The 22,170-nt window shown below is 49.6% G+C and overlaps 1 protein-coding gene across 2 annotated transcripts in view; it reads right to left on the reverse strand.

Moving 5' to 3' along the window:
• PCCB (propionyl-CoA carboxylase subunit beta) overlaps positions 1-22,170 on the reverse strand; it is a 49,915-nt gene that overhangs the window by 6,151 nt on the left and 21,594 nt on the right. For both annotated transcript variants that reach the window (XM_077291308.1, XM_077291309.1), the window contains 4 exons: positions 16,723-16,846; positions 13,909-14,016; positions 13,062-13,162; positions 257-355 (listed from right to left, as the gene is read on the reverse strand). In XM_077291308.1, the coding sequence (XP_077147423.1) occupies positions 257-355; positions 13,062-13,162; positions 13,909-14,016; positions 16,723-16,846 (432 nt within the window). The remainder of the gene's footprint in view (positions 1-256; positions 356-13,061; positions 13,163-13,908; positions 14,017-16,722; positions 16,847-22,170) is intronic.

The following is a 22,170-nucleotide window of genomic DNA, read 5'->3' on the forward strand; positions in this document are numbered from 1 at the left end:
GAGCCCCTTCCAAGGATAAAAAGCCCTCACAAATGAATGGTCTCAGGATGCATTTCTGTTGTAATGACACAAGAGTCATAGCAGCGCTCACCTGTTCTTCTCCCGACATTCATTCTTGTAGACGTCCCCAAGAGTCTGAATGGGGCTTCATAGGGCAGTCCCTACAAAGCACTGGGGTGGGGTTATTTCCACACATGAAGCAGCCTTCAGACTGTTGGGGACATCTGGAAGAGGATACATTGGGTTTTGGTCCTACCTTTGCTCCCATAACAGCGACTTCTGCAGTTGGCCAGGCATAGTTAACGTCACCTCGAAGATGCTTTGAGCTCATTACATCATAGGCACCACCATAAGCCTGAAATCACCCAATAGGTAGAAGTTAGGACAACAGAGGATCAAGGCAAATGCTGGATCTTTAACACAAGAGTAAATATTTGTTTATACTGCATGACCCACAGCCATAACGACTGCCATCGGTTATCTAACAGTCCTTTTAGAGCACAGACTATCATTCTTGGCATTGCTGGTCCTGCTTAAAGGGAAGTTGCCATCAAAAAAAAATTTTTTACAGCAATTGTAAAAATGTAAAGAATTAATGTTTAAATTTTCTTTAAAAATATTTTCATTTGTTTATAATTTAGTAAATAATTTGAAAAGTTTTGCAATTTCCTCTTTTAAACACTAGGGGGAGCAGCTGCTGAAATTTCAGAAAAACCTAGTGTACAACTAGCTCACATTACTGCACTGCAGTAATTATGGGCGGAGTCTGCTGACGTGTGTGATGTCTCCTCTCCTTCCATGTGTTTGCTAAGGGATAAGAGAGGATTCAGGAACACAGTGAGCAGCCATTTTGTTGGTGACTGCAGAGTAAGGCTGCCGTCACACTATCAGTATTTGGTCAGTATTTTACCTCAGTATGTGTAAGCCAAAACCAGGAGTGGAACAAATAGAGGAAAAGTATAATAGAAACATATGCACCACTTCTGCATTTATCACCCACTCCTGGTTTTGGCTTACAAATACTGAGGTAAAATACTGACCAAATACTGCTAGTGTGACGGCAGCCTTATACTGACAAGTAGACAGTCACCGAGGATGGCAGGCAGCAAGGATTCTGGGAGATATGTGGTGGAGGGAGCAGGGCGACAGCAGCACAGAGTATTTCAGGAGAGCAGTGTGCTGGTCTATGGGGGGGCACCATGTTCAGTGCAGCCAGGGATTGTACATAGAGCGCTGTCTTTTATACACATGGATGGGCCGTCTGCTCTACAGAAATCCAGGAAACATTTCTGTGGATTGATGGCCTGTTCTGATCCAGACTCTGCATGCAGACCCCATTCCCCTCCTCACATCCTGTCTTCTCCATCCTGTCCTGGCGATGTGTGAAAGTGAGACGACAGGAGCAGTCCGGGGTGACGCTGGGGGAAATGTAGCCATAGAGTAATGATAAAAATGAGACCCCTCTTCAGCTGCCTCACCAGCCCTGACTGCACCTAACTGGAGGTCATGCTGCCCCCTCTATTACCCCAGACCCACGTGCAGGTGCTCAGCCAGAACCACCATAGAATGGGTCCACTTTCTGAAGATAATACTGCCATAATGTTCTCACACATTAGATCACACATAATACCGCCATATACATCACACACAATACTATCAAATAGATCACACAATACTGTCATACAGTTCTCACATACCACCATATAGATCACACATAATACCGCCATATAATTCTCACCTAGTACTTCCACATAGATCACACATAATCCCACAATATAGTTCTCATATACCACCGTCATATAGTTTTTACATCATTCCACAACACTGAGCAAACATAATATTGCCATATAGATCACATATAATACCGTCACATAGATCACACAATACTTGGTGGCATAATGTGTGATATTATATGTATATTATAATATCCCGGCATAATGTGTGGTCTTTATGGGAGTATATGTGATTATATATATATATATATATATATATATATATATATATATATATATATATATATATATATATATATATATATAGGCATTATACGTGATCCATATGGTATTGTGCTGCTCTAGGGAGGTGAGAGACGTATGGTGGAAGGAGCAGGGTGACAGGAGCACAGTATTTCAGAAGAGCAGTGTACTGGTCTGTGGGTGGGAGGGTGTGCTCACTCACACGCTCGCAACTGTATACTTATAGCCTTTACTGGCTATTAAAATGGGGGACAGCCCCCCAAAAAAGACGTGGGGCCCCCTATAATTAATAACCATGAAATATTATGCAGACAGCTGCGGGCTTACATTAATAGCCTAGGAAGGGGCCATGGATACTGCCCCCCCCCCCCCCCCCAGGCTAAAAACATCAGCTCTCAGCTGCCTTTTACATGCGCCTTTTCTGGCGATTTGCCTGGCAATTTCCACTTGCCCTGTAGCGGTAGCAAGTGGGGTTCATATTTGTGGGGTTAATGTCACCTTCATATTGTCCGGTGACATCAAGCCCACAGCTTAGTAATGGAGAGGCGTCTATAAGGCACCCATCCATTACTAATCCTATAGTTGTATTGTAAATAAAGACTCGGCCAGAATAAAGTCCTTTATTAATCTTTTTTAAACCATACCGAACGCATAATCCTCGACTCCCACATCTCCCACAACAAAAATAATAAACCACAATGGGAAAAGACACGCAGGGGGGAGAGTGCATAGGAGAGGATTAGATACTGACTGCTGAGCCGTGTATCTAATCCTGGCCTGTGTGATACCGACAGCTGAGCCATGTATCTAATCCTGTCCTGTGTGATACCAACTGCTGAGCCGTGTATCTAATCCTGTCCTGTGTGATACTGACTGCTGAGCCGTGTATCTAATCCTGTCCTGTGTGATACTGACTGCTGAGGACACAGTACACGGGACAGGATTAGCTACCCAGGACTAGATTAGCTACACAGGACAGAGGTAGCAGTGGTATACAGAGGCAGGCAGGCAGTGGTATACAGAGGCAGGCAGTGGTATACAGAGGCAGGCAGGCAGTGGTATACAGAGGCAGGCAGGCAGTGGTATACAGAGGCAGGCAGGCAGTGGTATACAGAGGCAGGCAGGCAGTGGTATACAGAGGCAGGCAGCAGTGGTATACAGAGGCAGGCAGGCAGTGGTATACAGAGGCAGGCAGGCAGTGGTATACAGAGGCAGGCAGTGGTATACAGAGGCAGGCAGTGGTATACAGAGGCAGGCAGGGGTATACAGAGGCAGGCAGGGGTATACAGAGGCAGGCAGGCAGTGGTATACAGAGGCAGGCAGGCAGGGGTATACAGAGGCAGGCAGGCAGTGGTATACAGAGGCAGGCAGGCAGTGGTATACAGAGGCAGGCAGGCAGTGGTATACAGAGGCAGGCAGGCAGTGGTATACAGAGGCAGGCAGCAGTGGTATACAGAGGCAGGCAGGCAGTGGTATACAGAGGCAGGCAGTGGTATACAGAGGCAGGCAGTGGTATACAGAGGCAGGCAGTGGTATACAGAGGCAGGCAGCAGTGGTATACAGAGGCAGGCAGGCAGGGGTATACAGAGGCAGGCAGGCAGGGGTATACAGAGGCAGGCAGCAGTGGTATACAGAGGCAGGCAGGCAGGGGTATACAGAGGCAGGCAGGCAGTGGTATACAGAGGCAGGCAGGGGTATACAGAGGCAGGCAGGCAGTGGTATACAGAGGCAGGCAGGCAGTGGTATACAGAGGCAGGCAGTGGTATACAGAGGCAGGCAGGCAGTGGTATACAGGCAGGCAGTGGTATACAGAGGCAGGCAGGCAGTGGTATACAGAGGCAGGCAGCAGTGGTATACAGAGGCAGGCAGCAGTGGTATACAGAGGCAGGCAGGCAGTGGTATACAGAGGCAGGCAGTGGTATACAGAGGCAGGCAGTGGTATACAGAGGCAGGCAGTGGTATACAGAGGCAGGCAGCAGTGGTATACAGAGGCAGGCAGGCAGTGGTATACAGAGGCAGGCAGGCAGTGGTATACAGAGGCAGGCAGCAGTGGTATACAGAGGCAGGCAGCAGTGGTATACAGAGGCAGGCAGGCAGTGGTATACAGAGGCAGGCAGGCAGTGGTATACAGAGGCAGGCAGGCAGTGGTATACAGAGGCAGGCAGGGGTATACAGAGGCAGGCAGGGGTATACAGAGGCAGGCAGGGGTATACAGAGGCAGGCAGGGGTATACAGAGGCAGGCAGGCAGTGGTATACAGAGGCAGGCAGCAGTGGTATACAGAGGCAGGCAGGCAGGGGTATACAGAGGCAGGCAGGCAGGGGTATACAGAGGCAGGCAGGCAGTGGTATACAGAGGCAGGCAGGCAGTGGTATACAGAGGCAGGCAGGCAGTGGTATACAGAGGCAGGCAGGCAGGGGTATACAGAGGCAGGCAGTGGTATACAGAGGCAGGCAGCAGTGGTATACAGAGGCAGGCAGGCAGTGGTATACAGAGGCAGGCAGTGGTATACAGAGGCAGGCAGGGGTATACAGAGGCAGGCAGGCAGTGGTATACAGAGGCAGGCAGCAGTGGTATACAGAGGCAGGCAGGCAGGGGTATACAGAGGCAGGCAGGCAGGGGTATACAGAGGCAGGCAGGCAGGGGTATACAGAGGCAGGCAGCAGTGGTATACAGAGGCAGGCAGGCAGTGGTATACAGAGGCAGGCAGGCAGGGGTATACAGAGGCAGGCAGGCAGGGGTATACAGAGGCAGGCAGGGGTATACAGAGGCAGGCAGCAGTGGTATACAGAGGCAGGCAGGCAGTGGTATACAGAGGCAGGCAGGCAGTGGTATACAGAGGCAGGCAGGCAGGGGTATACAGAGGCAGGCAGGCAGTGGTATACAGAGGCAGGCAGTGGTATACAGAGGCAGGCAGGCAGTGGTATACAGAGGCAGGCAGGGGTATACAGAGGCAGGCAGGCAGTGGTATACAGAGGCAGGCAGGGGTATACAGAGGCAGGCAGGCAGTGGTATACAGAGGCAGGCAGGCAGTGGTATACAGAGGCAGGCAGGCAATGGTATACAGAGGCAGGCAGGCAGGCAGTGGTATACAGGGGCAGGCAGGCAGTGGTATATAGGGGCAGGCAGTGCTAGGTGGTATATAGGGGCTGGTAGCAGTGGTAGGTGCATAAGAAAATAAAAACCCTGTACTTACCTTCCATCCTCTCTCAGGAAATGCTGAGTCATGTTCAGGGCAGAGCAGTGTGACGATCTCCCTGCTCTGCTCTGAACAGGTCGGTAGTGAGCAGTGATTGCAGCCTGTACTGTAATACTAAGTACAGGCTGCAATCACAGCTCCTTGCTGCAGATACTCACCTCGGACCCTCGCTTCCCAGCAGCAGCTTCTGCCATCGCACGCACTGAGCTGTGTGTGCGATGGCAGAGGGAAAAACAAAATGGCCGCGATCTCCTCTCACAGCTGTGACGAGGCAGCTCAGTGGGCGTGGCCAAGTCACAGCTGAGAGGCAGGAGGAGCGGCCTCAATGAAAGAGATGCGGTCGGGGCCCGACTGCAGTTTCCTATGTACATGGCTGCCGTAAGTGAGATGTGCAAGTGTCGTGCCCAGACACTTACACCCACACTAATGAAAATGGCGGCCTCCAGTGGTGAAAGTAAAAGTGAATAAATAAAAAAGTATGAAAGAGGTACATTTACTTTTGTATTGAAAATAATTGATTATATAATCAATAATTATTAATACAAAAACTAAAACCACGGCACCCTCCCTTTAAACTTAGAAATCATGCCAGCTGGCAAATAATTGTTATTCAGGCAATTGGCAGACTGTTTACACTGGATGATTAGCGGGACACGAGAGTTCCTAAAAAGGTTTGTTCACTAGAAAGCGACAAGTGTGAATACACCTGCTGTTCATCTAGACCAGACCTGAACACAATACGGCCCACAGGCCTCACCTGCCCTTAGGCTGTTCCTGAAACTGCACCATATGGCTGCTCCTTTATCCAGGGTCTCTATGTCATCTGCATTGTCAAGACGCACATTACCACTGATTAACATGGCGGAACAGGGAGCTGTGGGCTCCTTCTTCCACCATTCAGCGTGAGCATCTGAATCTCAGAGAAGCAGGTGCAAAGTAGTTACTAGATTGTGACTGTAATGCAGAGCATCGGGCTGCCCAGGGCCCTACTAATATACTGCAACCATATTATACGGCACTGTGCACTTACAATTGCTCAGTTTTCCTGTCTACCCAGATAATTCTACTCTTTTCTCTGCTCTACGCAGAAACAGAAAGTTTCATGGCCCTATATTTATCATTCCCTTCTTCAACCCCTGACCCAGCTCCTCCATCCACCATTGACTTTCGCAGCGACTCATATTTAGAATTGAGAGGCCTCAGTGATTGATACCTTTTAATGGCTAACTGAAAAGATGGTAACAACCACTGAGAACTCAAACCTAAATATTTTTCTATTTACTGGCTAACACTGTACAAAGATATACATCTTCCCTGTATGCAGTGACTCATGACTTGTGCAGACAAAATTGACCTCCTGTTTCTACATAGAGCTTAGAAGGATTCAGCTAGTCACTGTTTAATCACGAGAGGCCATAAACCTAATAGAAAAGAGAAGAAATCAGCTGGGTAGAAGGGCAAAAAGGAGATTTGTGTACTCACCGTAAAATCTCTCTCTCTTAGGCTTCTTTCACACTAGCGTCGGGCTCGGCCCGTGGCAGTGCGTCGGGCCGAGGTTACCGATGCTAGCGTTGTATACGCCGCACAACGGGGGCAGCGGATGCATTTTTCCAGCGCATCCGCCGCCCCATAGTGAGGTGCGGGGAGGTGGGGGCGGAGATCCGGCCGCGCATGCGCGGTCGGAAATGGTGGTCCGTCGGCAGCAAAAAACGTTACATGTAACGTTTTTTGCATCCGACGGTCCGCCACAACACGGCGCAACCGTCGCGCGACGGTTGCGACATGTGGCAATGCGTCGCAAATGCGTTGCTAATGTTAGTCAATGGTGAAAAAACGCATCCTGCAAGCACTTTTGCAGGATGCGTTTTTTCGCCAAAACGACGCATTGCGACGTATTGCAAAAAACGCTAGTGTGAAAGTAGCCTTAGCCTCTAATTCGGACAGAGGACCATGGGTGTTATGCTGCTGTCCACTAGGAGGCGACACTATGCATAATCTGAAAAAGATTAACCGTGGCTCCTCCTCTGCAGTATACACCCCTGGACGGCGTCAGCCTTCTCCAGTTTTGTGCAAAAGCAGTAGGAGGAATGTAACATGAATAATATAGACATGCCTATAAGAAGGCCACTATGTACGAGCTCAAAGAACAATATGAGAACTCAACAGTAACAACGGCCCGAAAAGGGCAACAGGGTGGAAGCTGTGTCCCCCAATTAGAGGCTAAGAGAAAGAGATTTTACGGTGAGTACAGAAAAATCTCCTTTACTCTGTCGCCTCATTGGGGGACACAGGACCATGGGACGTCCCAAAGCAGTCCCTGGGTGGGAAGCAATGGACGAATATTGTGCAGACAGGCCCCTATACTTGGGGCACCGCCGCCTGCAGAACACATCTACCCAGGCTTGCTTCCGCTGAGGACTGGGTACGAACCCTGTAGTATTTAGTAAACGAGTGTGGGTTAGTCCAAGTGGCCGCCTTACACACTTGTTGTGCCGAAGCCTGGAGCCGAATGGCCCAGGAGGCCCCTACCGCCCATGTAGAGTGTGCCGTAATACCGGCTGGAAGAGGAGAATTCTTAAGGCGGTAGGCCTCTTGTATGATGGATGTGATCTTCCTGGCAAGGGTAGCTTAGGAAGCTGGCAGACCCTTGCGGCCGCCTTCCGGAAGAAGGAAAAGGGATCAGACCTCCGGAAGGACGCAGTCCTAGACACATATATACGCAATGCCCTGACAAGGTCAAGCGCATGCAGAGCCTTCTCCACTCTATGAACCGGGACCGGACAAAGGAAAGGCAGAAAAATTTCCTCATTGAGGTGGAAGTTGGACCCAACCTTCGGAAGGAAGGATGGGACCGTACGGAGAACTACCTTGTCCTGGTGAAAAGCCAGGAAGGGCCGTCTGCAGGAGAGTGCTGTCAGTTCAGACACCCTGCGTAGCGAGGTGATTGCCACCAGGAAAAAAAACACCTTCTGGGAGAGAAGGCGGAGCGGGACCTCTTTAAGGGGTTCGAAGGGTGGTTCCTGCAATGCTGTCAGGACCAGGTTGAGGTCCCACGTTTCTAGTGGTCGTCTGTAGGGGGAACCAATCGGGAAACCCCCTGAAGAAAAGTCCTTACTCGCGGCTTGGTAGCAATGTGCCTTTGTAAAAAAAAAAAACACTGAGAGGGCTGACACCTGGCTCTTAGGCGAGCCCAGGGACAGCCTGGCCTCCAGACCCGATTGGAGAAAAAACATGTAGTTTGGGGGAGGGAAGAAGGGAATGGGGTCTGGCCATGATATTCACACCAGGTAAAGAGAGCTTTCCAGGTACGGTCATAGATCTTGGCAGAGGCTGGCTTCCGTGGCCTGATCATGGTCCTAATGACGTCCGTCGAAAGCCCTGCCTGGGTTAAAACCCAGGTTTCAAGGGCCACGCCGTCAAATTGAGAGCCCCTGAGTTCTGGTGGTAGAACGGGCCTTGTGATAGAAGATCCGGGCGGTCGGGGAGGCGCCAGGGGGCATCTGCTGAAAGTTGTACGACATCGGCGTACCATGTACGTCTGGGCCAGACCGGTGCGATTAAGATGGTTGGAACTCCATCTTGCTTGATCTTCCTCACCACTCTGGATAACAGGGGGAGAGGTGGAAAAATGTACAGAAGCTGGAACTGGGTCCAGTCCTGAACCAGAGCGTCTGCTCCGAGTGACCGCGGATCGTGTGCTCTGGCCATGAAGTTGGAGACCTTGGCATTGGAGTGGGATGCCATTAGGTCCACATCTGGGGTCCCCCAGCGATGGCAGATTTGGCAAAAAATTTCAGGATGGAGAGACCACTCTCCCGAATCTATTCCTTGTCGTCTGAGGATGTCTGCTTCCCAGTTGTCCAAACCCGGAATGTGGACCGCCGAGAGAACCGAGCCTGTGCCCTCCACCCAGTGGAGGATGTGTGACACTTCTCGCATCGCCTGGGTACTGCGGGTCCCCCCTTGGTGATTCACATATGCCACAGTCGTGGCATTGTCCGATTGTATTCTGATGTGAGAGGCTGCCAGTAAGTGATGGAAGGCCCTCAATGCCAGGAGGATGGCACGAATTTCCAGGATGTTGATGGGCATGGTCGCTTCCACTGGGGACCACTTGCCCTGTGCCCTGTGGTGTAGGTGCACTGCACCACAACCCGTCAGGCTCGCATCGTTGGTCAGAACCTTCCATTGACCTGTGAGAAAGGATTTCCCCTTTGCTAGCGAGGTTGGCTTGAGCAACCAGTGCAGTGACCTCCTGGTTGACGACAATAGCTGGAATTCCCTGTCAAGAGGAAAAAGGATTCCTGTCCCAGGACTTTAGAATGGCTAGTTGGAGGCCTGAGGTGAAACTGGGCCAAATGGGACCGCTTCTATTGCTGCCCCCATCCTGCCGAGGACTCTCATGGCAAACCGGAGAGATCGACAGGGTTTGCGGAGGAGGATGCGAGTCCCTGGGAAAGAGCACTAGACCCCTGGAGGTGTAGTATAGCATTCCCAGGAAGGTCAGAGACTGACTCAGGGTTGGTGATGACCTTTGTAGGTTGACTAACCAGCCCATGCGACTCAGAGTGTCGGTTGTGATTGAGACGCTGAGCTCGCAGTCCTTGAAGGTAGGAGCCTTGATGTGTAGATCGTCCAGGTATGGAACGACTACTATGCCTCTGGAGTGCAGAACGTCCATGGTGGCTGCCATGACCTTGGTAAACACTCTGGGAGCCGTGGCGAGTCCGAACGGGAGAGCCATGAACTGGTAATGGTCCTGGTCGATTGCGAACCTGAGAAAAAACTCTGATGGGCAGGTGCAATCGGTATATGCAGGTATGCGTCTTGTATGTCTATGGAGGCGAGATATTCTCCCTTCTCCATGGATGCAATGATGGACCGAAGGGACTCCAGCGGAAGTGACGAACACGTACGTATTTGTTGAGTTGTTTTAGGTCCAGTATGGGCCGTACTCTGCCTCCTTTCTTGGGGACTATGAATAGATTGGAGTAGAACCCTCGGAAGCACCCGGTCGCGGGAACCGGTACTATGACTCCTGCTTGAAGAAGCGAGGAAACCGCTTGGTGAAAGGCACTAGCCTTGGCTGGCGGTTTTGGGGGAACAGAGAGGAAGAATCGGTTCGGTGGGTTGGAAGTTGAACGCCGAATTGTGATGGCGTTTGAAGCTATCCCCGCTACACCCCTTGCTGAATCCAGAGCTGCATGAAGCATGTAATCTGCTACAACTGCTGTTTGAACCGCTTGGTCCGACAGCTCAGGAGCAGATGCTTGGAGGCCAGCTTGTAAATTTTTCAGCCCAAACTGAAGCGAACGCGGGAGCCAGGGAGGCCCCTGCCGCCTCGAAAAAATTGAACGAGCCATGCGTTCTACCTGCCGGTCTGCTGCGTTCCTGAGGGTTGAGCTATCTGGCAGTGAAAAGAGGGTCTCTGCTGCTAGTCTAGAGACTGAGGGGGGGGTCCACTTCGGGTGGATCTGTCCATTCCTTTTCCTGTGGGAAAAGGTACTTTACCTCCAGATATTTGCGATTAGCGAATTTTTTCTCAGGCTGTGAGAGCTGCTTTTTAAGGATCGCTTTAAACTCTGGGTGGTTAGAGAAAACCTTAGGTGGCTTCAGAGGTCCTTCAAAGGAAATCTTGTTCTGGGGCCTCTGGTGGCAGATTAGAAATGTCCAGCACCCGATGGATGGAAGAGATTATGTCCTCGACTAGCGCTGTATTGCTAGGGGGGATTGGGATAAGGGACCCCTCCGTTTCCCTGTCTGAGTCGGAGTCATAGATGCCTTCCGAATCCTGTGTATCACTGAGGCGTCCCCTGCTGGGTGAGCTGGGGAGGAGGCCTTCTCTGGTCGGGGATTGCGGAGATCTGCATTGTCTGCCCCTGGAAGGGGACGGTCTAGATGACCTGGAACTGACCTGGAACTACGGTGTATCTCCCTAGAAGGGGATGACCGTGTGCTATGGGATGACGCAGATGGACTTGACCTATGGGTCTGCTTGCGTCCTGACCTAGACGTGGATGAGCCAGGTCGTTCTGGTCCTGAGTCAAGCTCTCCCTTTGCTGGGTAACGGTCATAGCCAAGGCATGACTCTGCAGAGCCTGAAGTAATGTGGATGTTTGTTATCTATAGACTGCGTCATAGATTGCGACCTCTGAGTGACCCATTCCGGCGTGGCATTAGACACCGAGGCATTGGCTTCTTGGGGCTCTGACGCAGTAGTCTGGATGCAGTCCTGGCAGTGCGTACGTGCTGCCACTGGGGAGAGCGGTCCTGCAGGCTGTGCAGAATGCATAATAGCAGTCCTGCCTGGTTCTCCTGGACCTTGAGCCCGGCATAGTGCACAGAGTGCAGAAGGACCTGCAGAGGACCTTACAGGGGTAGCTATGCAGAGGACCCTATAGGGGAGCCTTATAGGGAATATGGATTCATAGCCGAGTAAAAACAACCCAGCTGTGATCTTACCCCACCAGTTTGCCCCTAGGTCCAGCGCCGAAGATCCACAGTCCTGTGCCCCCCGGAGACTGGCTGGCCTGGTCCTGCTGACCGGGAGATGCAGGGTTAAGCCTTGCTGCAGTAAAAATGGCCGCCGAGGAGAAGAGGCAGGGGGAGAAGGGGGCGGAGAGCTGAGAAAAAAGGCAGCAAAGCTGTGTAAAAACGCGCTCTGTCTGTCTCGATCCACCCCCTCTATGACACTGTAGAGTGTCATATTTGTCATCGGGGCGAGCCGGGGGCGGAGAGGAGGCGGCAGCTTCAGCTAGGCCCAAGCCGGGGCCCAAATTAGATGCCTGATGCCCAGAAAGGCTCTAGGCCGGCGCGGAAGTCCGGGAGGGGTGTCGGATCTGAACCTGACCCCCCCCCTGATTTAAAGGCAGGATAGCAGTGGGGCTATAAGCGGAAGGGGGGCCCTGTGAGGGGTCCCCCTGAGGCAGTATAGAGCTGGTGCTGCCGCAGAGACAGGGGCGCAGGGAACCCTGTGTCTGTATGTGCCATGCCTGCCTGCACTCCTCCCGGCCCCGACAAGAGCCCTTAGCTGGGCTGGGGTCCCTGGATGCAGGCGCAGTGTGCTGGCCCATTGCTGGGAGCTGCAGAGTGCTGCCTGTACAGGCCCTACCTGAGGTGTCTCAACCTAATGCCCCCAGAGGGGGAATAGGGAGGGTGCTGTTGTCACCTTCAGGGGCCTTTATCCTCGCCTCGACCTCAACCCAGAAACCAAGAGGAATTGGGGAAGGAGGGGGGGGTCTCGACTTCGAACCAGCACCCGAGGGACTGGGGAAGGAGCAACATGGGGAATAGCCATCTCTACTTCAACCGGGCACCCTGTAATAGGGGGCCGAGGAAGGAGCCATGCCGGGAGTCTCACAGGAGACCCACTTTTCTTCATCTGTAATCCGTCGGAAGAAAAAAAAAAACGGAGTAAAAAAATCTTAGGTGTGCCTCCTATGCGACACTAAGCAAAAACTGGAGAAGGCTGATGCCGTCCAGGGGTGTTTACTGCACAGGAGGAGCCACGGTTAATCTTTTTCAGATTATGCATAGTGTCGCCTCCTAGTGGACAGCAGCATAACATCCATGGTCCTGTGCCCCCCAACGTGCCAAATAATATGATGATTGAAATATATTAAGAGGATAAAAACTATAATGGGAGGAGGAGGCTTCTTTAATCTTGCTGCTTTTCAGTCAGCTGCAAGAGGTGCAGCAAATTTGGGTGCAAATAGTACAACATCCAGGGGTATAAATTCAGAGAAGAAGTGTCTCACCATGCAGCAAGAGCCAGTATGATAAGTTTGGTACATATTTAAAACTGTAAAGTCTAAATATCAGCCTATCTATCCCACATGATTAGTAAATCTGCCCCAATAGATTATTCTAGACACCTTCTGATCTTACCTTTCTGGTAATAATGGTGATCTTGGGAACAGTAGCCTCTGCAAAGGCAAACAGAAGTTTTGCCCCATGTCTGATAATACCTCCATATTCCTGAGCAGTGCCTGAAAAATGACAAAAATGTACAGCTTTAGGTTTTCACCTCTTTACAAAACATGGGATCATAACCACATCACCAGCTACAGGAAGCTCCTAAAAGCTACCAAACACAGCCGTACGTCTACGTGCCACATATCTGGTGACAAGCAGGGTCCCAAAATAACAGACATCTGAACTTTGTCACAGTCAGAGGTTTTCCAAAACCCATTTCCCCCAGTTTTAATAGCCAGTGTGTGTTTAAAAAACAAACTGCGCTTCACTCACCCTCCCTGGGTCCAGAGAAGAGTCTCCACCACTGCTCCTGGTGTCTGTTATTGTCCGTACCTCTGATGTCACTGACAGCAATGCAGCCAACATCAGTTATCAATCTCAGACTAGCGGCTTGGCCAGAATTGACGGCACAAGAAGCTGAGCACACAGATTGGCTGCACCGCCAAGAACAGACATTGGTACCAGTGTAGATTGTATAAAATTTACCTATATACTTTACTTTTTATGCTAATAATAATACTATCACAATTCTGAGAGATGCCCATGCTACATGTTGCCGCCCAGAACACGTGATGTGGACTTCTGTCTGATGACGGCTTTGATAGCATGTTGCCATGAGGTATTCAATTTAATTTACCAGGAAATATTGGAGTTTGTGCAGAAAAGTAACAAAGGGCACATCTGCATGTGGATATTGGGGGGAGACAGGCGTCAAAATATTGAACGTAAATGAACACCCTTCAAGTAAAGCTACAATTACCTGGCAGAAATCCTGGTACATCGACAAAAGTGATGATGGGGATATTGAAGGCATCACAAAACCTGACAAAGCGAGCTCCTTTCACTGATGAATTTATGTCCAAGCAGCCTGCGTGGTAGACAACATGGGATTACAGTTAGGTTCTTACACAGGAAAGGTAAAGCAAAACCTACAACACAAATGTAACAGACTGACATTGTCACGCGCTGCTGAAGTCACCAGACCCCTACAGCCAGTCATAGGGCCCCGAGGCCCCAGTTCCTAAGTGGCGACATTTCTCTTCTGGTGTAAACGCAGAACATGGAGTGGCCTGCACTGGATCCAGGAAAGTGTCGTACCCAAGAGTCACTGCATTTGTTATTCAATATACCAAGCCACTGGTTGATGAGGAGATCAACCAGAGAAACCCTACAAAAACCAGCCCAGAATGTAGCATGGTGGAAGACTCAACGTCTAGTATTCATTTTAGGCTAAGATGAGGAAAGGATTTTTTTTAACATCAATAAAAGAAAACCTCTATTTCTACCGCCTCTCAACTCTTCCTAAAATCTTATAAGTAAACAACTGCCATCCCCTAAAGTAACAATCTGTCTACATTAACAACAGATTTTACCTGTGAAATGAGAATTTTGAGACTGAACGACCAGTCCTGAGATAGAAAGAAGCTGATTTCTCTGATGAGATACATTACAAAGTTTCTATCATGTGTACTATTAATTCATGAAATAAATTAAAACTATGATTACTTTTTAACAAACATGATTTATCCCCTTCTTGATGGGCATGTGACGCACCAGAACATCACATGTTGGTAAGAGGTTAACGGGAACCTGTCACCAGTTTTTTTGCCGTTAGGCATTTCACAAATGATTACATTACCTCCTGACTCCCTCCGTAACAGCAAAAATTCCATTTGACTTGGTCTTGCACTGTATTTAACCCCTTCATGACTGGAGCTTTTTTCGGTTTTGCATATTCGCTTTTCGCTCCCCTCCTCCCCAGAGCCATAACTTTTTTATTTTTCCATCAATCTGGCCATGTGAGGGCTTGTTTTTTTGCGGTATGAGTTGTACTTTTCAACGACACAATTGGTTTTACCATGTCGTGTACTAGAAAACAGGAAAAAAAATTCCAAGTGCGGTGAAATTGCAAAAAAAAGTGCAATCCCACACTTTTTTTTTTGTTTGGCTTTTTTACCATGTTCACTAAATGCTAAAACTGACCTACCATTATGATTCTCCAGATCATTAAAAGTTCATAGACACCAAATATGTTTAGGTTCTTTTTTATCTAAGTGGTGAAAAAAAAAATCCAAACTTTGCTTAAAAAAAATGAAATAAAATTTTTTTTTCGTGATCTCGGGTTGGTGAGGGCTTATTTTTTGCGTGCCGTGCTGACGTTTTTAATGATAACGTATTTGCTCCAAAATGATCTTTTGATTGTCCGTTATTGCATTTTAATTAAATATCGTGGCGACAAAAAACAAAACGCAATTCTGGTGTTTTGACTTATCGCTATGCCATTTAGCAATCAGGTTAATCCTTTTTTTTAAATTGATAGATCAGGCGATTCTGAACGCGGCGATACCAAATATGTGTATGTTTGATTTTTTTTACTGTTTTATTTTAAATGTGGCAAAAGGGGGGTGATTTGGACTTTTATATATATTTTTTTAAAACTTTTTTTTTTTTTTTTAAACTTTTGGCATGCTTCAACAATCTCCATGGGAAACTAGAAGCTGCAATAACCCGATCGTCTCTGCTACATACAGGCGACGATCAGGTTGCCTTTATGTAGCTGAATTACTGACTTGCTATGAACGCCGACCACAGGGTGGCGCTCATAGCAATCCGGCACTGACAACCATACAGGTCTCCAGGAGATCTCTGGTTGTCATGCCGACTATCGGATGACATACACCCCCCCCCCGGGTCACCGGTGTGCGTATTTCCGGCACGATTACAGAAAGCGCTATTTAAATGCCGCTGTCAGAGTTTGACAGTGGCATTTAACTAGTTAATAGCTGCGGGTGGATTGCGATTCCACCCGCGGCTATTGAGGGCACATGTCAGCTGTTCAATACCGCTGACATGTCCCAGAAAAGATGTTGGCTTACCGCCAGAGCCAACATCAAAGGGAGGGATAACAACATCTGCGTACTATTATGCCCGATGTCGGTAAGGGGTTAAAGGAGGCTGGTCCAGTCACAGGGGCGTCCTCCATGCGGCATCTGTTCCTCCTATCTGTTAGTAAAAGTCGTCCTCCGGTTCTAATTGATGTGGATGATGTGTCCTGCGGCATCCACATAGCTGAACACAGTGTTGTGCCTGCGCAGTAGCACCGCTGACCGCACAGGCGCACTCGGTTCTGCCCTACTGTGGGCAGAGCAAAGGACATCAATGTGCATGCCTGCAGTAGGGAAGAGCAAAGGGCGCGTGAGCAGCCGGCGATGCTACTGCGCAATACTTCGTTCAGCTATGTGGATAGCGCAGGACACGTCATCCACATCAATCAGACCCACAGAACAGGTTTTTCTAGCAGAGAGGAGGAACAGACACCACAAGGAGGACACCCATCGGACCGGACCAGCTTTTAAACACAGCGAGAGACCAAATCAAATGGTATTTTTGAAGTGTGCTGGGAGAGTCAGGAGGCAGCGTAGTCATCTGTGAAATGCCTAACAGCAGAAAAAGGTGGTGGCATTTGTTGGGATACTAAAAAATTGGTGACGGGTTCCCTTTAAGCAATAGGTCATATTCGGACGACACATTGTTTTTAGATTCTTCACATCTAGTTTATTTTTAGGCCCAGTACCTGATGCAACTTTTGGTTGGTTCCCAACAATTCCAACTGTCCTTCCATTCATTCTGGCAAAGCCCACCACAATATTCTTGGCATAGTTTGGCATAATCTCAAAGAAATCTCGCTCATCAACAATCTAAGAAACAGAAATCATAAAAGTACAACATAATGATTTCTTATGAAATAGTATTTCTTTAATATTTCTTTATGCTCAATAACTTCTATGCATTCGTCCATTCCATCCCATTACAAATCCTCTTAGCCCTTTGCTTCACAGACGTGACCCCTTCCTGGATCTCCTTATACACCACTAACTGCACACTTACCATCCACGATTCCCACACTACCTCCTCAGCCCACCCTCTCTCTTCTTGGTGTCCCTCAAGGCTCTATCTTGGGACCCTTAAAGGGAACCTGTCACCTGAATTTGGCAGGACCAGTTTTGGGTCATATGGGTGGGGTTTTCGAGTGTTTGATTCACCCTTTCCTTACCTGCTGGCTGCATGCTGGCCGCAATATTGAATTGAAGTTCATTCTCTGTCCTCCGGAGTACACGCCAGCGCAAGGCAAATATCCTTGCGCTGGCGTGTACTCCGGAGGACAGAGAATGAACTTCAATTCAATATTGCAGCCAGCATGCAGCCAGCAGGTAAGGAAAGGGTGAATCAAACACTCGAAAACCCCGCCCATATGACCCAAAACTGGTCCTGCCAAATTCAGGTGACAGGTTCCCTTTAAACCCCCACTCTTCTCCATGTATATGCCTTAGACAACTCAATGTCCCACAGCTTCTAGTACCAACTACATGATGAGTGTAGTACACTCTGATCCACCTCTCTGCTGTCCAGAACCCCGGAGTCTGTCAGTCATATTCTCCTTTTCCTCATAACACTTTCGAAAGCTCAATGTGGATAAAACTGAACTCATCATCTTTGCTTCATCTCACTCAACCCTTACAAGACCTACCACAGTAAATGACTCCGAGTTGTCCCATGTCACAAGTCCCCTGCCTGCATGTTCCCTTTGTCTCTGCCGTCCTTCAAACCATGTGCCCAAGCAATTATGACCTTCTGACACCTTCAACTCAAAAATATTTCCAAAATTCACCCTCTCCTCAATTCTGAATAATAATAATTAAAAAAAAAAAAATGTTAGTACATTTGCAATAGCCTCCTCGTTGGCATCCCAACTAACACTCGAACCCCTCCAAGCTATCCTTAACGCCTCCAATTAACGCTTCCAATTCCTCAGCAAAGTCAGTTTCAATTACTAACAGTACCACTACTGTTTGCAGGAATGTCACCTACCACGGGAGCACAACTGCCTCCAATTCCAAATCAGAATTTAATTAAAGAGGGGGTTGTCCCACAAACAAAAATACATTTCATCAATAGATCATGGAATACTCCTCACCTACTGTATCCTCACCCACCCCTTGTAGATTGTGAGCCCTCGCCGGCAGGGTCTTCTCTCCTCCTGTACCAGTTGTGACTTGTATTGTTCAAGATTATTGTACTTGGTTTTTATTATGTATACCCCTCCTCACATGTAAAGTGCCATGGAATAAATGGTGCTATAATAAATAATAATAATACTAAGAAGTTCCAAAATAGGGATTTTTTTGTACTCACCGTAAAATCCTTTTCTCCGAGCCACTCAATGGGGCACACAGGACCATGGGTGTTATGCTGCTGTCACTAGGAGGCTGACACTAAGTTGAGACAAAAAGTTAGCTCCTCCCCTGCAGTATACACCCTCATGCTGGCTTCCAGAGACCCAGTTCAGTACAAAAGCAGTAGGAGATTAATAACAATATATTACATAACATTAGCGTATAACATGTCAGAGAAAGTCAAGAACCAAAAAGGTAACGAGCTGAACAGGCTAACAGGGTGGGTGCTGTGTCCCCCAATGAGTGGCTCGGAGAAAAGGCCGGAGATGGGCGTAGGACTACCTTGTCCTGGTGGAAGGCAAGGAAAGGCGCCCGGCAGGATAGAGCGGCCAACTCTGAGACCCATCTGATAGATGTTACTGCCACAAGGAAGGCAACCTTCCAGGATAGGACAGTTAGCGGGACGTCCTGCAGAGGTTCAAACGGAGGTTCCTGAAGAATGCTCAGAACCAAATTGAGATCCCAGGTCTCTAACGGCATTCTGTAGGGGGGTACCACATGGGAGACCCCTTGAATGAAGGTCCTGACTTGCAAGTTGGCAGCAATCTTACGTTGGAACACAGATAACGCTTAGATTTGACCCTTGAGGGAACTGAGCGCCAGGCCGGAATCCAAGCCGGACTGTGGAAAATCCCAAATGGCAGGGATTGAGAAAACAAGCGGAGGGCGACCTCGGAGCCTGCACCATGAGAAGAAGGTTTTCCAGGTGCGGTGATAGATGCAAGCGGAAGATGCTTTGCGAGCACTTTTGGTGGGAATGACCTGCTGGGAGAAACCAGCTTGAGTTAGAATCCAGGTTTCAACAGCCACGCCGTTAAACGTAGGGCCCCTGAGCTCTGGTGGTAGATCGGCCCTTGGCGAAGCAGATCTGGACGGTCTGGTAACCGCCATGGGACGTCGGATACGAGTTTAACGAGCTCCGCATACCATGCGCGACGTGGCCAATCCGGGGCGACAAGAATCACCGGAACCCCCTCAGTCTTGATTTTTCGGATCACCTTCGGTAGTAAGGGAAGCGGAGGAAACACGTACGGGAGTTGGAACCGATGCCACGGGGATATCAGTGCGTCCACTCCGATGGCCTGGGGATCCCGAGAACGTGCTATAAAGTTGGGAACTTTGGCGTTCAGTCTGGACGCCATCAGATCCACGTCCGGAGTTCCCCAGCGAAAGCAGATTTGCCGGAAAATCTCTGGATGGAGTTCCCACTCCCCCGAGGTGAGGCCTTGACGGCTGAGAAAGTCCGCCGCCCAGTTCTCGACGCCTGGAATGTCCACCGTGGAAATGGTGGAGTGGTTGGCCTCGGCCCAACGGAGAATGTGGAAGACCTCCTGCATCGTCGCCCTGCTGCAGGTACCCCCTGATGGTTTATATACGCCACCGCTGTGACGTTGTCCGATTGAACTCGAATTGGGTGACCCGCGAGCAGGAAGTGAAAACGTCTCAGGGTGAGTCTGATCGCTCGAATCTCCAGGATGTTTATAGGGAGCCTCAACTCCCGAATTGTCCAACGCCCCTGGGCAGTGTAGTGTCGAAACACCGCTCCCCAACCGAGGAGACTGGCGTCGGTAGTTACCACCAGCCAGCGGATCGGGAGAAAAGACCTCCCCTGGAGGAGAGATGATCCCAGAGTCCACCATGTGAGGGCTTCCCTGATCCGTGGGGACAGAGGACATGGCCGTTCGAGGGATAAGGGACTCCTGTCCCAATTGTCCAGCAGAGCCTGTTGTAAGGGGCAGAGATGGAGTTGAGCGAAAGGAACCGCTTCTATTGCGGCCACCATTTTCCCCAGGATCTTCATGGCAAACCGAATGGACCGTGGACGAGGATGACAGAGCGTCCGAGCTCCCTGCTGAAGCTCTTAGGCCTTGGACCGAGGGAGCAAGACCAGTCCCTTTGACGTGTCCAGGATCATGCCTAGGAAGGAGATCCGTCGGGCAGGAACGGGGGAGGACTTGTCCAAATTGATTAACCAGCCCAGGCGCGAAAGAGAATCCAAGGTAATGCGGACGCTTCTTTCGCAGGCCTGATAAGACGGACCTTTTATCAGGAGGTCGTCTAAGTATGGCAACACGACCACTCCTCGGGAGTGAAGAATGGCCATGACGGCCGCCATGACCTTTGTGAATACCCTGGGCGCAGTGGCAAGGCCGTGAATTGAAAGTGGTCCTCTGGGATGGCGAAACGGAGGAACTTTTGATGTGGCGGGAAGATTGGGATATGGAGATAGGCATCTTTGATGTCTACTGATGCTAGGAACTTGCCTGTCTCCATTTAGGAAAATTTCGACTGACCGCAGGGATTCCATCCTGAAGTGTCGAACTTTTACATACTTGTTTAGGAACTTTAGGTCCAAAATAGGGCGCACCGTCCCGTCCTTTTTCGGAACGACGAAGAGGTTTGAGTAAAAACCTCTGAATCTCTGGTGCTCTGGGACCAGAACAATGACCCCGTTGTGGCGGAGGGATTCGATGGCGCGGTGAAGAGCTCGAGATTGGGCCCCCGAACTTGGGAGACGAGAGGGGAAAAAACTTGCTGGAGGGGAGGTGGAGAATTCTATTTTGTAACCAGAAGACATCAGATCTCTGACCCATTCGTCGTGGACAACGGAAAGCCAGACTTGTTGAAAAAGAAGCAGGCGTCCGCCTACTTTGGAGGTGTCGACTGGCATTGTCCCCGAGTCATTGCGAAGGGAATCTGGCAGGTCTGGACCCTCTGGTTCTGGGTTGCCTAGGCTTTCCTCGCCAGGACTGATTCGGCTTGTATGAAGGTCGAGAGTCTCTGTCTGTGCCTTAGGATCGTTCTGATCTGGACGAGGCAGTGGAATTGGACCAGAATGGGCTACTGCAAAAGGGCCGAGAACGAAAATATTGTTGGCGCTGAAAGGTAGCTTTAGGCCTGTGTTGCCGGAGGAACTTGCTCTTCCCTCCTGTAGCATCGGAAATAAACTGGTCTAATTTTTCTCCAAAGAGGTGTCCACTCTGAAAAGGAAGGGAAATCAGAGACTTTTTGAGGAGAAATCTGAGCGCCACTCTCTAAGCCAAATGGTGATGGCGTTTGAAGCCGCAGTTGCTGCACAGTCCGCTGCGTCTAAAGACGCATACATCACATAAACTCCAGCCATGGCAATTTGTTTGGCAAGGTCTGCCGCCTCCGGCGGGAGTTCCTGTTCCTGAATGGATTTTGCAAGAGCATCTGCCCAGAAAACCATTGCTTTGGAAACCCAAGCCGCAGCGAAGGAAGGAGATAGAGAGGAACCTGAGGCTTCGTACACTGAGCGACCTAGGGAATCTAGCTGGCGTTCTGTGGGATTTTTAATTGAAGCACCATCAGGTACGGATAAGAGCGTTTTGGTAGCCAAGCGCGATACCGGAGGATCTACTAGTGGAGGGTCCGTCCAATCTTTAACAAGATCTGCAGAAAAGGGATACTAAGACTCCAGGGCCTTTTTGCCCGTAAAACGCTTATCCGGACGCTCCCTGTGTCTCCGGACTATATCCAGGAAATCTGGGTGAGGGGCGAACACCTTATGGGAAAGCTTGGTTCTCGTAAAGGAGACAGAATGGTCCGGAGCAGAATTAGGGTCGTCGTCCACTTTTAGCGCATGATTGACTGCCTCGATTCGGAAGTCAACAGTAGATCTAAACTCCGGAGCATCCCGATCTAAGGATGAATCAGACTCATACTCAGAGTCGTGATCTCTGCGAGCCCCTGGAGAGGGTGAGCGAGAAGTGGAGCTACCAGAGGCTGAATGACGTGGTGAATGCTCAGGAGAGGTAGTGCGGATC

Source organism: Ranitomeya variabilis, chromosome 2 (genome assembly GCF_051348905.1).
Source record: "Ranitomeya variabilis isolate aRanVar5 chromosome 2, aRanVar5.hap1, whole genome shotgun sequence".
In the NCBI taxonomy this organism is placed as follows: domain Eukaryota; kingdom Metazoa; phylum Chordata; class Amphibia; order Anura; family Dendrobatidae; genus Ranitomeya; species Ranitomeya variabilis.